Source organism: Sander lucioperca, chromosome 10 (genome assembly GCF_008315115.2).
Source record: "Sander lucioperca isolate FBNREF2018 chromosome 10, SLUC_FBN_1.2, whole genome shotgun sequence".
Lineage (NCBI taxonomy): Eukaryota > Metazoa > Chordata > Actinopteri > Perciformes > Percidae > Sander > Sander lucioperca.
The window spans coordinates 39,459,196-39,473,865 of NC_050182.1; the positions used below are offsets into that span (position 1 = coordinate 39,459,196).

At 41.4% G+C, this 14,670-nt stretch overlaps 1 protein-coding gene across 1 annotated transcript in view; it reads right to left on the reverse strand.

Annotated features, from left to right (window-relative positions):
- Positions 1–10,626, reverse strand: part of znrf2b (zinc and ring finger 2b) — a 45,026-nt gene extending 34,400 nt beyond the window's left edge. Inside the window, exon 1 of the mRNA XM_031322862.2 lies at positions 9,477–10,626. Coding sequence (XP_031178722.1) covers positions 9,477–9,885 — 409 coding nt within the window. The 5' untranslated portion in view covers positions 9,886–10,626. The remainder of the gene's footprint in view (positions 1–9,476) is intronic.
- Positions 10,627–14,670: the final 4,044 nt, after the last annotated feature.

Genomic DNA, 14,670 nt, shown 5'->3' on the forward strand with positions numbered 1-14,670 from the left:
AACCTCTGCTATCAATATACATGCTGAAAATGGCAAGTTTTAAAGACAATTCTAAACATAGAATAAGGCAGGCCTGCTTAGCCTGGTTGACACCAGACCCTTCTCAGTTGTAACTGAGACTGGGTCTGGGCAAGCTTCATTCACAGCCCATTTCCAAAGGGGCGTCACCAACGGACGCCGCTCAAATGCCTCTGGGCGCAATTGGATAGTCCTTCGACCAATCAGACCAACGATCCGGGTGACGTAGCAGCGACAGCGGCATAAATGGGTTGCTGAGCTTCGGTGGCCGCCATGTTGAATGTAAACAAGAAGCTGCTTGCCGTCGCTGCGCTATCGTCATCGTGTAAAGCACGCCTCAACGGTTGTAATTGGTGCCTCGATTTGGAAAAATTGGAAATGGGCTTGAAAGGGCTCTTGGCCAGACTGACTTGCAGAGCAAATCTCAAATTTGCCGGAAGTTCGTCAGTGTTTTCCCAGGCTAAGGCCTGCTTGGTTCTCTCAGTGAATGATTTTAAAGATTTACAAAGAATATTTTTACGGCATTTACTCTCTAACTGGGACGTGCAAGCATGTTTGCCCACCGGTTATGGAAAACGTTTTATTTTGAAAGCATGTCCCATCGTCTGCAGTGAGCTAGCCAGAATAATGTTAAACACAGAGACGTGAAAATGCTATGGTTTTGGTCGTGATAATGGAGGATCGGGTGAAAACCCTGCAGTCAAGGTGGGGTAGCTGCACTTATTACGCCAGACAAGATAAAAAGATGGACGAAACAATTGCTGGTCACCGCTAAAAAACAAAAATATTGAATAAACAGTTTGTTTATCAAAAAACAACCATCCCTATCTAAACACATGCTGGTATGTCTTTGTCCGCTTCAGCACAGAGCTGAGGACAGCGACACAAGAGCCACACAGGTAGGCTACTGAGTCGCTGTCCTCAGTGCCGCAGAAAAGCGCTGAAACGGAGATGAAGGGGAACACAGGTTTTTTTGGGCTTATTTTAACTGCCCATCCAGTTTTCTGGAGGCCCACCTACAATCAAAATCCTGGCGCCGCTAGTGATTTGGAAACTCTTCTGACCCGTTTTGGTTTGGAATCTGCGGGGTTGTGTTGCAGTCTCAACGGCCGCAAACGGAGACCTTTGGCAACACTGACGCCAACGTTTCTCCTCCTGATTGGCTCATGACGTCTCAGTCTCTGAGACTAGCTACTAACGTTACCATGGCAACTACCAGCAGCGAGGGGAGTCTCCACGCTGCCTCCTGTTTATGCCCAGTATACCAGAATGATGATGAGATATGAGGTTTGGGCATGCTAGTTTAAACAGAGATCAGTTCTTCTACTGGAGATGAAAAGCACTTGTGTGCACGGAGATCACTTTTGGCTCAAAACTCCGCTTAAAAAAAACGAAACGTAGCAATGTAAATGTAGCCTTAGCTACTAAATGCGAGTCAGCTAATCGTTAACCATTGGTTGCTAACATTTTAAATGAAAACAGCTTCCATCTGCATCTGGAAACGAGGTTGATGAGAGCGGTGAGACTCGACCTAAACAGTCTTCAAGTTGCATGCAAGACAACCAAAACAATGAGTTGAAAGACATAACACCTCAGAGATCTGCATACCGGGATTCACTACGAGTGATGCATAAAATCAAAGCACGAATGCGAGCGGGTGCAAAGCAAATGTATCATCAAAAACTGACACATTATGTTGGCTTCTGGAATCCCGATCCAGAATCTTTTTTCTTCAGACCCACTTCTTGCCTGAGCTCAAGTCCTCTGTGTTTTTCCCAGAGAGTTTGGGACTTTTGCCAACCTGTGGGGAGTTTACATTCTACAATTTGGGTATTTCATAGGCTGATTGTATTATTTTTAGTCGCTGTATACTTGAATCTGACTACTTTTAAACTGAATAAAGAAAGGCTTGGCTTGTGCAAATGGGGTAAATAAACATAGACTGCAAAAACAACCCAGCAGTCAAATTCATGTAAATTAGCATCTTTTTTAAACTCAGCTCAGCAACAGGTGATATAAAAACTGCTGTATTTTCTTCACTGTATATGTTTTTAACGGTTTGTGACGGGGCGCATGGCTGCCGTCACGCTAGCGATGCGCTACCTATTTTCTCTCAAAGACTGAGTGTAAATGTTGCCGGTATATGTTTGTTTAGCGTGTCTGTATGTTCTGTTAATTACTATACACTGTTTTCAAATCATCTGTTAATCTATTCATTCATCTAATTCCCCATAGTAATCCCATAGCTTTCTTGCGCACATATTTAACATCTAATACTGCGGTGATTTAAATGCTATAGCTACATCCATCAATACATAATTTTCTATTGTTTAAAACCATACAATTTATTTCACAAACATGTCCAGTTATAATAATCATGCAACACTTATGTCTTTGTTATTTAGTGTCTGTTTATTGAGTTTAAAAGCTAATAGAGGGTAACAGGCCCTTTTGTCTTACTAGCATGTGCTCTCTTTGTTATAAGGGAAAGTTTGCTGCAATCCTCAGGTTTAAATGAGGTTGGGACTTCCGGGGTAACAGGAAGTGAACCGTAATTTTTAAGTCATTATTTTATTAGCCGTCAAGGTATCTTGTGGCTTGGTGAAATGTTTCTGTGAGTCATGTAAATAATCTTCGGTAGATTTCTAGTCTAATAGATGTATTCATTTTGGCTGTTTTGAGCCTTTATTGTCTATTCACCTGAACCACCCCTGCATTGTATTGAATTGTTGGTATGTTCCAATTTGAGGGGCGGGCTTCAGGCTATAAAGAGTAGGTTGTATTTGCTCTGGGGAGAGAGCTGCAGAACACCTGAGGGAGTAGGACGTAAGTCTGTGGGACGTCCTCAGAGTGATGACTTGATTTAAGGTCAATTAGTGAACAATTGTTAATATTCTGTGATTGTTTTGACTCCCAAGTCAATTTACTCTATTTTTTTAAAGTATATTTTTTGCTTTCCATAATTTTGTTAAATTTTGTGTCACTATTTTGCCTCCGTGGCCTTAATTGGGAATGAAATAATAAAAATCCCATCTCTTCAACTTCATCTCCGACTCATTCTGAGTGTTTACACCTGCTCAAGACTACTCCTCTACATCTACCCTTGACATGGTTCATTATTTATTTGTTATTTTTACTGTCCCTGTTAATTCACAGAACACAACGTCAACAGTTTACGCCCAGTTCAGACCAAAGATTCGTGATGAGACGAGTTGAAACTTCTCCAGCTGAGTTGCAGCCACACCATCAGCTGTTTGAGTCGAGCTGAGACGGGCCGGTTCAGACCGCTGAAACTTTTCTCTGCGACGTTCTAAAACGGTTTTGTCTCGTTGCAAATCTTTGGTCTGAACTGGGCTTTACACAGGGACTATCGCATCTGTAGTAGTACTTCCAATGGAAACTGTTGACAACACAGTCTTTGGAATAACCACAGTACTAGAATGTTCCTGTCAAATGTTTTGAAAGTCATTCTTTAAAGCTACAGTTGGTATCTTTCATATAAAAATAGCTTTAGGTCATATGTGTTACTGCTCCTGACAGTACTGCCTGAATCAGATCATCTGGGAAATAATCACATTCCTCCGCCTCAGGAAAACAACCAATCAGAGTGAGTGTCAGTGAGAGCTTGTGAACTGCGATCAAACTAGGTGGCGCTGATTAATAAATATGAAACAAGATTCTCTTACTGCATTGCCTATTTCTCACCTCAAATGTTTTCAGAAACATATTTTACTGTTTAACTGTAAAATGAGAAAGTTTGTAACCAAGTCATGTCAAACCCAAGCACCAGCCAACTGTTTTACACAGCGGCTGGGTCATAAACTCTCTCATTGTTCAGCAAAACAGTCCACTAAAATATGTTTCTGGATAGTGAACCAACGCTTTAAATAAAAGGCACAACTACCACATCTCACACCAGTGTTTTTCCTGCTATTATACGGCATAGCGCCTAACGTATGAACTAAAAAAACAATGTGGACAGCATCTATAGCCTAACGGGCTGGCTACATTGCAGGCGTAACGTATGCGGAGCGGATGCTCCAACACTACGCTTCCACTATGATCAATGAAACTGGCGACACCAGACCGAGAGCAGCGCATAGTGGTGCGTATGCGCCGCAGAGGTCCGCTCTACAAGTGTAGAAATAGGACAGTCTTCTATTCATATTTCACACGTCACACGCCTTGCCCTCACCATTGTCAATGACACCAATCACCCTCTATATCTTGCTGTCATCTGGCCGCAGATACAGGACTCTGAGCTGTAGAAGGACTCGCTTTGGCAGAAGTTTTGTCGCTTCTGCCATAGCACTGCTGAACAAACTATCTCACTGACTTTGTATAGATAGTGTGTCGTTGTTGTAAATGTGGTTGTTTCTATGTGTGTATATACTGTACCTGTCTTTATGCTATCTGTTGATGCATTTGTCCGTGTGTATTGCCGTGTGCATGAAACAGACTGTGAAAACAAATCTCCCTCATGGGACAATAATTATCTATCTATAACCGCAATTAATTGCTAACATTTTCTAAGGTCTTAAGGCGTATGACTGGTAATTGTTGATTTTGTTTAGATATGCCAAATTATGATTATATAGGTGACTATATATTTTTATTATTATTTCAATGGTTAGTTGTTGGCACTTGACCCTAAACACGCTTTAAGATAATAAAGAGGCGTGGTTTCCTTCATAGGCTGTGTATTTGTGTTATTATATTATCTGGGTCACATGACAGTGATGTAACCAAAAGATGTATCCTTTTAAAAAAGTAATACATTAATACATCTTTTGATATTTGACTAAAAGAGTTATAATATACATTTTTTCTGAGACAATTAATTGTCCAGCAAGTCTTGGAATTGTTACAGCTCTAGGTACAGTTTAACCTTAATCTGCATTTCTCAGGTGTTCAGCACACTTCAGTGAACATTAACAGAGAAAACACCACGCCACCTGCTAACGCAACCTGCAGACACATATACGTGTGTGTGTGTGTGTGTGTGTGTGTGTGTGTGTGTGTGTGTGTGTGTGTGTGTGTGTGTAATGGACTGCATTTATATAGCGCTTTTGTAGTCTTAACGACTACTCAAAGCACTACACACTCACTACATGCACCATTTACACACATTTTCACACACACACACACACACACACACACACACACACACACACCTGCTCATTTATATACACTTCAGTTCAGTGTCTTGCCCAAGGACACTTCCACGTCGACTGCAGGGGCCAGGGATCGAACCACCGACCGAGACAACCCCTCTACCACCTGAGCCACAGCTCGGTGTGTGTGTGTGTGTGTGTGTGTGTGTGTGTGTGTGTGTGTGTGTGTGTGTGTGTGTGTGCTCACTATTGATCCACTTATGCCATTTTAGAGGAAGGAAACTTAATGAGATGAGTGAATTATTAGGCTCCTGTCTGCTGACTCACGCTTGCATTAACAACCTGTGTACACGACTTGCTTTATATGCGTACTGTGCAACACGTGTGTTTGTTTTAGACTCACTTCTACATTGATATGAATAACCTACCGCAGTTCTGGTAAAGCAAAAATAAATGTTCTGAGTCTGTCACTCCACAGGAAAATGTGTTATTGAAAAAGAACATGACAAAAGAAATCAGAAGACTGACACACAGAATAAAATAATAAAAAATTCAAGTATAATAAAATAATTATTTAATGCCTGTGTTTTACTTTTTAGTGCCAACCAAAACTAAATCTGGGCTGGGTACCAAATTCGATACTTTTTAGGAACCAACCGTATTGCCTCTAAAGTATTGAGTATTGAAAAATGTCTCGTCATTCAATACCCAATTTCAATACCTAAGTTGGGGTGGACTGATCCGATATTAAGATCGGATATCGGTCCCAATATTGACAAAATAGCTGGATCGGGGATCGGAAAAATGAACAGATCCACGGGCCGATCCAGTTTTGTTATTTTTTTCCCCCTCTGTCGCACGTGTGTCACATGCTGGAAGAGTTGAGTGTACAAATAAATAAGAATTCAATACATTCCATCTATGTTATTTTGTCTTAGCTAGGAAAGTAATGTTTAGTTAGGAAAGTGTGGTGCCTTTAGTCTCTTCCACATGGTGGAAGGAAGGTATAAGGTGGAAGGTGTACAGTGTATTATTAATTCAACAACGGTATCGGATCGGTATCGGGTATCGACAGATACACAAAGCCCAGGCATCGGTATCGGCACTGAAAAAGACGGATTGGTGCATCCCTATACCTAAGGAGTTAATCTCATCAGCGTCAGTGAGCCAATCAGCATGCGGCACGCTTCTACCAAGATCTAATAACGTCTGTGATAGGCTGTCTAACGTTACACGTTGTAGAGAAATGCAGGAAAAACTCTACTCGGGACGGGGACACGTAGTCGGAGCTAGAAAATATATAAAAAAGATTTGTAGTGTTTAGGAACCGGTACTGAAGTCACAGTATTGGTATTGGTCCCTGTATTGACTTTTTTTTTTTTAAACTTCACCCAGCCCTGGGAGTACTTGACGCAAAATGCTTGAATTCTCTACACAGCTTAACAAACGGTTGTTTTGTTGGTCATGGTTGGGCAATAAACTCAACAGGAAGACACTCACAAGGAGGCTCACACTGTTTATTTTCACAACGTTTGGCTCAACTTGCACATGTGAGTCATCATCCTCACACATGGATGCCATTAAACCAGCAGGTGCACGGACTTCTTTGAAATAGCTTGTTCAAAAACCGCCTGACCTAATGTCACGAAAACATGGTTCAAGGCAGTTAATAAACGTAGAAGGAAGCTTGATTGTGTTTTCAGAAATAAATATGCAACAGAGACACATTAAAGCCTGTGTTGTTAGTGTAATATTAACCGTTCCTGCTTTCGGCTTTGTGGTCTGGAGGAACAGGGGAGACTTTGTTTTGCCTCCAGGGCTGAGGTTAATGCTCACTTCGCAGTCCCACTGAACATTTACTACCACTGGACAACTGGACTGTCTCCCTCTCTCTCTCGCTCGACTATGTACGGGACACACACACACAGACAAAAAGTTTAAACAATCCACCACACGAGTTCCAAAGTGATTAGGTCGGCACGACATGAGGAAAATTTGCGATTTGGGATAACGTTGTTGAATATCATGATATTATAACGAATATATAACGATATTTCAGTTATTATAGTGTACTGCATTTCTGCTGCGTTCAGTACTCTGCTAAAATATAACAAACTGCTTGTTGAATTTAAAACAACTGAAAGGAAATCATTTCCAACTTTCTTTCACTGAACTAATCGAACAGTGAATTCAACATAAAAGGCAGCGCTAAAAAAGAATGACAGTTACATTTTAAAGTGCCATTTTCGGCTGATATTTTCTTTCAACTAACTCAAATAATCACTGAGTGTCTTTCGCGATATGTTGCAGCTTTTCGCGACGCGTTTATTGCGTCAGTTGATATCACGATGACATTAAAAACACGATATATTGTGCAGCCCTAAAAGTGATGTCTTTAAGTTGCTTGTTTTGTCCAACCAACCATTATAAAACTATGTATAGTGTTGTAAAAGACTAGAAGAAAAAGTAATACCTTAGTTTTAAGGTTACAGCAGGCCGGCTAACCATTTTAGAGATAATGTTTTTTATTAAATATTATATAGCTTTTATATATATATATTTCATATTGACTTTTGAAAGGTTGAACTGACCTGTTTAAAAGGACCAGTATTTTGTTGGTTTTTGTAATTCTGAGTTTCACTATGTCAAATAAGTTCTTTATTGCATTACTTTGAGTGCTTAGAATATATGAATATAGTACACGCACGCGCGCATTTTGACATACTAACTTGTTATTTTGAGATACTAACTCCAGTGTTTTCCCTTGTCACACACACACACACACACACACACACACACACACACACACAGCCTTGTCTTTGTACGCCAGAACACAACGCAGAGATCACACACGCTGGTTACAGTCATGTGATGCAGTCACATGACTGTCTTGCTTGAGCATACCAAAAGCTCTATAACATTTCTGAACTGTGTCTGAGTATAATTCAGTGTGAACAGTCTGCTGCTAATGGCATACTTTATTATTCATTAAGTAGGCAGTATGCAGTAAGTACTGATTGAGTATGTAGTAGGAGTGGGAAAAAAAATAATAATCGGGAATCGTATTTATCATGATTTTTTTGCAACGATTTTTAAAATTGATTCTTTTCCCTAGAATCGATATTTTTCATTTTTAAATCTCAATACCATCAAATCGCAATACTTCACCATGTATCGTGAAAGAACGGAATCGGGACAAAAGCATATCCTCCCAGCCCTAGTATGTAGTAGGCAGTACGTTAGTGTGCTATTCCGAACACAGCCAAGATCTTGAGTTGGGTGTACAAATTCCCTGAATATCGATCCCTGCTTCCATTCACACATGACCCCATGCAGGAAATGTTCCTGAACATTTCAGGGTTATTGGCCGATTCCACTATTTTTAGGCTGAATACATTTTGATTTGACTATTTTTAGGACAATAAATAATTTAAGACTTCCATATTCCCAGGCCACAACTCGACTTTTGGCCAATGGGTAGACAGATTTGAAAACAAACTTTTGTAAAATATAATTAGACAGTTTTCTAAAAGGATAAATACAGAAATTCAAATATAAGTTAAACATTTTATAAATTATCTATGTTCTTAGTTGGGCTAGGGTTATGCCCTCAGCTACAGTATGGCCCTGCTTTGCTCTTGTAAACTTGTTTTCCCCATTCAATGCTCACATGTGTTTTCAGATGTGGCCTGTTACAATGAGCCATCTTCTGATCATTTTATTAGCCTGTACAGTACATTCATTTGAGTAACACTTCATGCAGTTGTGATTTCAACAGACCTTGTTCTGTTCCATATTTGTTTCTTAACCCAGTGATCAATCTGCTGCTGTGAAACCAGGTGTACATCATATATAGTATGAACTATATGAAACGACTGCATAAAGTGTTTAGTACAGGTGTCTTGCAAAAGAAAGACTAATGAAGTTGTTAAACCCTTCAGTTCATTCTTTCAAGAATAGGTTGGATACATTTTGTTTGTCAAAAGATGTCATGTACAATTATAAAGCTGGTTTCTAATTTATGTAATTGTATTTATGAAATGTAAGTCATTTTTAATAATGAAATGAATGTGATTTATGAAATGAGTGTGCTTTCAAATTCGTTTATATCATTTTCTGATTTTGTTTGTCGTACACACAGTGTCTGAGTCTGGAATAGAGGATTTTAAATCCTGAAACAGAAATGTTCAATACATTTCAATATGTGCACTTAACATTTTGGTAACATTGGCTGCATCCTAAACCATCTGCCAAGCCCAGCTGTAAACATCATGAGTCAGTGTCACTACAGTTCAGTGAACCACCGAGCTGTGTCAACACAAGCCAGCGGATGTGCCCTCTTACCTCCGAACAGATGAGGCGAGAGTTGTGCGGGTAGTGACCCTATCAACAGCCGGGGACCTTCGTGCCCTCCGCCCGAGCGCTCCCTGTCCGCTTCCTCCGGGCTACTGCCGCCTGACTCCTGGGAGCTGTAGGCTGCGCTGCTGTTCGGAATGGTGATACCGGACTGAGGTCTGGTCCCGGAGCCTCCGGAGCCCCCCACAGACCTGGCCCTGGCTCCAAGATGCTGGCTGGTGCTGGACGAGGCTCCGGACGCACTGTACGCATGGTACCTCACACCCCCGGCGGTAGTCCTGCTAACATTAGTGCCGTTGCTGCTGGACGTGCTGGAGGGCAGGTCCGAGCCGGAGTAGGCTCTGGTCCGTCCGTTAGCAGCTGGATTAGCAGCGGTGCTGCTCTGCTTTGACCCCATGGTAACCTCCAGTGACTCGGCTTTGCGATATTAAAGAGGCGCTCTATGAGCCACTGCGGAACAGTGCGCCAGATTTACGCCTGAGGCAGATGGCTTTACAGGGCAAACACGTAACGTTACTGGAAGGAAAGAAAAGCGAAACAAACTCTGTGTCGCTATGTTCCCGTCGACATTAGGGGAATGCCAGTTATTGAAAAGTTGAACCGGTCAGCTGTGACAAAAGCTGAAGATGAGTGTAAAACTTTAGAAGTCGCCACCATTGTATCCGGCAGGTAACGTTAACGTTAACGGGAATCCTTCCTGGTTTGAGCCGCCGCTGTGGACCCGCTGAGCTCCGGCCGTTGGCTCCTCCTCAGTGCCCGCTCCGCCATGGCTCCTGAGAAGCATGAAGGAGTGAAGAGCCGGGCTCCTCACACCTCCCTGCCTGACAACGCATTGCTCAAAGGAAGGAAGTGATGGAGGAAAAATCCCCGCACAAAACCGTTTAATCAGTGGCAGCAAGGAGACTCAGGTGCGCAGGCTATCTGTCAAGCTAGCTGAGCTCATAAGTATTTCCGCTAAGACGTTTCAAAGTAAAGTCGTTGCGGTGTTTTACAGCGAGCATTCACAGTTTCCGAGTACATTATTAGGTGCACCTAATTAAAGACAGCCCTGCTCCAATAAAATTGACCTTTTGTAGTTTTAATTTTATAGAAGTGTTGATAATTTATGTCATTTTGGAGGCTGTACTCCCTCAAACAACCCAGTACTCCAGTCATAGACATTTGCATGGGCAATCTGATGTGTTTTTTTCAATGACAATCTCCAGATTTGTTCTTCATGTCACTCTTTTTTCAGTGTCAATTGTTTTTATACTTTTTTTCAGTTTCAACTTTCTGTCACCGTTTTGGCGTGGAAGGGAGACCGTCACTCTTCTAGTCCCACAGCCCACTCCGAGCTACAAACAGAGCAGCATACGATTCCTGGCTCTGTTTTAATCCACTGAAGATATGTAGACTCATTTTTATTAATGTTTAAATATGAACTATGGAGAAATTGTCCAAATGTCATTTCATGTGACTTTCAAGTAACATTAATGGACAGTAAACTACTTCATATGGTCAAAGGAACATTTTGAGCAGAAATCTTGGTTGGTGATATAGGGTTTTATCATATAGGGACTTCTTTGGTAATGACTGATGAACCTTATTTACATGATGTGTAATATAATGTTGTTTTTATTTGGTATATAACATGTGAGAAGTGATTGCTGAGTCTTTCTTTGTCCTTTTTGGCTGCTCCAGGCACTGCTACCGTATCTGCACAAACAGACTGCTCTGGCTTTACTGTCCATCTATGGCAACAGCTTACACAAGTTTACCTGGAACTCCCAAACCACAAGTAGGCCTAAAGTCTGTTTCTCTCAGCCATTGTTTTTCACATAAACTCTAGAGCCAAACGTTAGCTACGATAGCTGACATAATTAAGTTAACTTTAGTCAATTAAGTTAAATTAACTTTCCTCTCGCTTTGCCAGCTCTATCTCCACAGTGCTCTGGAGTAAGGTCTGGCTACACCACAGATGCATTCTGGGATAGGAGAAAAAAAACGCTCTGGGTTGTTTGCATTTCTTTAAACCAATCACAATGGTCTTGGGCGGCGCTAAGCTCTGGACGCAGCAATGGTGGCTCTGCTAAATATTCTCTGGAAGGAACTTGTTTTGGTGGAACATTTGCCCCCCCCCACCCCCCCACCCGCAAAAGAAAACACTACATACAATATTAAATTAAGTTAACTGTTGACACTTACAGTAACGTGAGCTATTTAAATTAGCTGATACATGGTTAAACATCATTGGCTCTTACCAGTGTATGTTTACTTTGTCCACAGCAATCCCACCAATCAGTCCCAAAACGTCCCAGTTAGAGAGGAAATGCCCTAAATAAATTCTTTACAATCATTCCCCGAAAGAACCAAGCAGGCCTGCCTTGTTTTTCCAAAACTTGTCATTTTAAACTGAGATTGAGAATGGTAACACACATAGAACAAAGGTGTAGGGCAGGGGTGGCGAACCTGTGGCTCTTGAGCCATATGCGGCTCTTTGCCTGCTCCTTTGAGGCTCTTACTGTGTGGCTGGGGGCTGTGTTTTGTGATTTATTTATTTATTTTTTTACTTTTTGAAACATTTCAGATAAGTACAAAAAAAATGGAATACACTTGTCAATACATTTGCCAATTATTTTAAAATAAAAAATAATGCAGCAGAGTTTTGAGGACAAATTCTGCAACCCGAGGAAAAAAAAGCTGCCACAGATCACCTTCCTCATTAACCCTTTCACTGCTGAATCAGATTGTTTGAAAGCCCCTCTAGTGACAAACGAGTGAAAGAGTCGCTTCGAGTGGCCACAACCGAGTTCTAGCAAGACCTGAAAAGGATTGTGGATAACAAAGACTGTCAGGTTTCCCACTGAGTCAATCTAAGTGAGAAAAAAAACTATGAAAACTGCTATGTATTATGACTGTCATCAGATCTGGAAGTCACTGTTGTTGCTGTTGTAGTGTGGACGTGCATGTGTTGTGTGGCTTTTTGCTATGGTGCGGGTTTTTTTGTGGCTCTTTATGCTGAACTGGTTGGCCACCCCTGGTGTAGGGTCACACGCCAGATGTCAGGCAATTATCCTGGAATTGTACTTCCGTTGATCCAGACTAAGTTAACTTTAACCAGCCCGGTTCTACGTGAAAAAACAACGGCAGAGAAAAACAGACTTAACATAACATACTTGCTGTTAGGGAGTGCAGGTGAACCGTATGCTAGCTTTGTGATGATGCCAGGCTTCGATGCAGCGGGCTGTGGGTCTAGAAGACTGACCTCCTCTCCTTAATATGCAGCTCATATGATCACGCTTTCATTGCCCCCTCCCCTAAAAAACGCTCTCTTCCACACCAAAACAATGGAACAATGGAACTTCATGGCACAGTTTTCTGAAGACTGGACACTCATTTATGTTTAACTACTTGGCAAGGAGCGGGACATCTTCCCTATTGTACATCTGGATAAGGTCTGTGTTGTGGAAGAACATTTTGCAATTTCATCACAGGTCATTTCAATGCATATTTTATGTAACAATTCCACTGAATAGGCCACTTGATGGTTATTCCATGCAACCCAATTCCAGGAACGGAAGTCATGCTCTTATTGTGAAATGGAAAGGGATTATTTTTGGTCTGGTGTGTACAGATGGACCCTTTGATAGCTTGGAACTTCGCGTCAGTTGACGTCACCAGCAGTGTAGCAGCGTCAATAACACCAAAGGGTCTCCCTACATGCATGGTCTTCTTCCTCAACTCCTCATTATTCTAATGGGCTAATTAAGTAACAAACAACATGCAGCATGCAAGTTGTGTTTTACTGACATGGTGTAGTGCAATTATACAATTGTTTTGCATCTTGTTTGTGCAATTACAAACACATAATGTCACCAGTTATTGCCTTCACTCCAGGACCTTTTTGGTCCTTTTAATTTTGCTCCCTGTAGTTGGAATCTGCGGAAAAATGATTTCAAGTAGAATTAAAAAGAATGCTATAATGTACGGCAGAGATCTATAACAGGGGGTCCGGGGTCACTCAGAATTACTGCAGGGGGACCACCAAATTATTGATTTTTTTTGTTTCAAAATTAAAATCACGTCTGAAAATATACGTTAACATGATTCCAACATATTAATAGCAAAGATGAATCTGTGATTTTTTTTTTTTTTTTTTTTTACACAACATTGATAGGCTTACTGGCCTTTAAGCAGGGCATTGGCCATTTTAGACCCTTTTTAGGGGGGCTCAATTAGGGGGGCATTCTCATTAGGGGCTGAGCCCCCCCAAAGGTCTGATCCTAGAATCACTCCTGAAGTAAGGTAGTCACCAAGGTAGCCATCCACAGATACAGTTAAGCTTAAGGATTCACATGTACGTTTAACATTAAAACATGATTAACATGTTTAAATATATATAAAATGTCAACCATTATTATTTTAATAGCTTATGTGTAAAGGCTTTAGTCCCGCCTACACGTTATTGTAGACTCAGTTTAATATGCAACTCAATATTACATACCATAGTAGTAGGTGGTCCTCTTTCAGCTAAGGCGTCCTTGGCCTCAAAAACGGTGAAGACCCCTGCTGTAGGGAACTGATTAAGTTGCTCCAGATGTTATGGTATATCTGAAGACTCCAGATTAGATGTCGCTATGGAAGCAAGGAAATGCTGTAAATATTTCTCGTAAGCAACAGAACACATGATTGTAAAATGATGTATTTATAATCTTACAATCATGAATAGGCCTACATACTTGTAAAACCTGTGTAAATTCATTGTGGTACATTTACATTGCTACGTTTTGGTTTAAAAAGGACTATCTTCTGCTACGTTTCCCCCCTCTCATTCCCCCTGCTCTGGTGTTTCCCTCTCATTCCTCCTGCTCTGGCGTTTCCGAGCCCCTAAACCGAAGACATTTGAAAACACTTCTGACCCGTTTTGGTTTGGAATCTGCGGGCTTGTGTTGCAGTGTCAACGGCCGCAAACGGAGACCTTTGGCAACACCGACACTGACGTCAACGTTTCTCCTCCTGATTGGGTCTTATCAGTCACGACGTCTCGCTCTCTGAGTCTAAAGCTTCTAACATTACCATGGCAACTACCAGCAGCAGGCGGCGTCTCCACGCTGCCTCCTGTTTATGCCCAGTATACCAGAATGTTGATGAGATATGAGGTTTGGGCGTGTTGGTTTAAACAGAGATTAGTTCTTCTACTGGA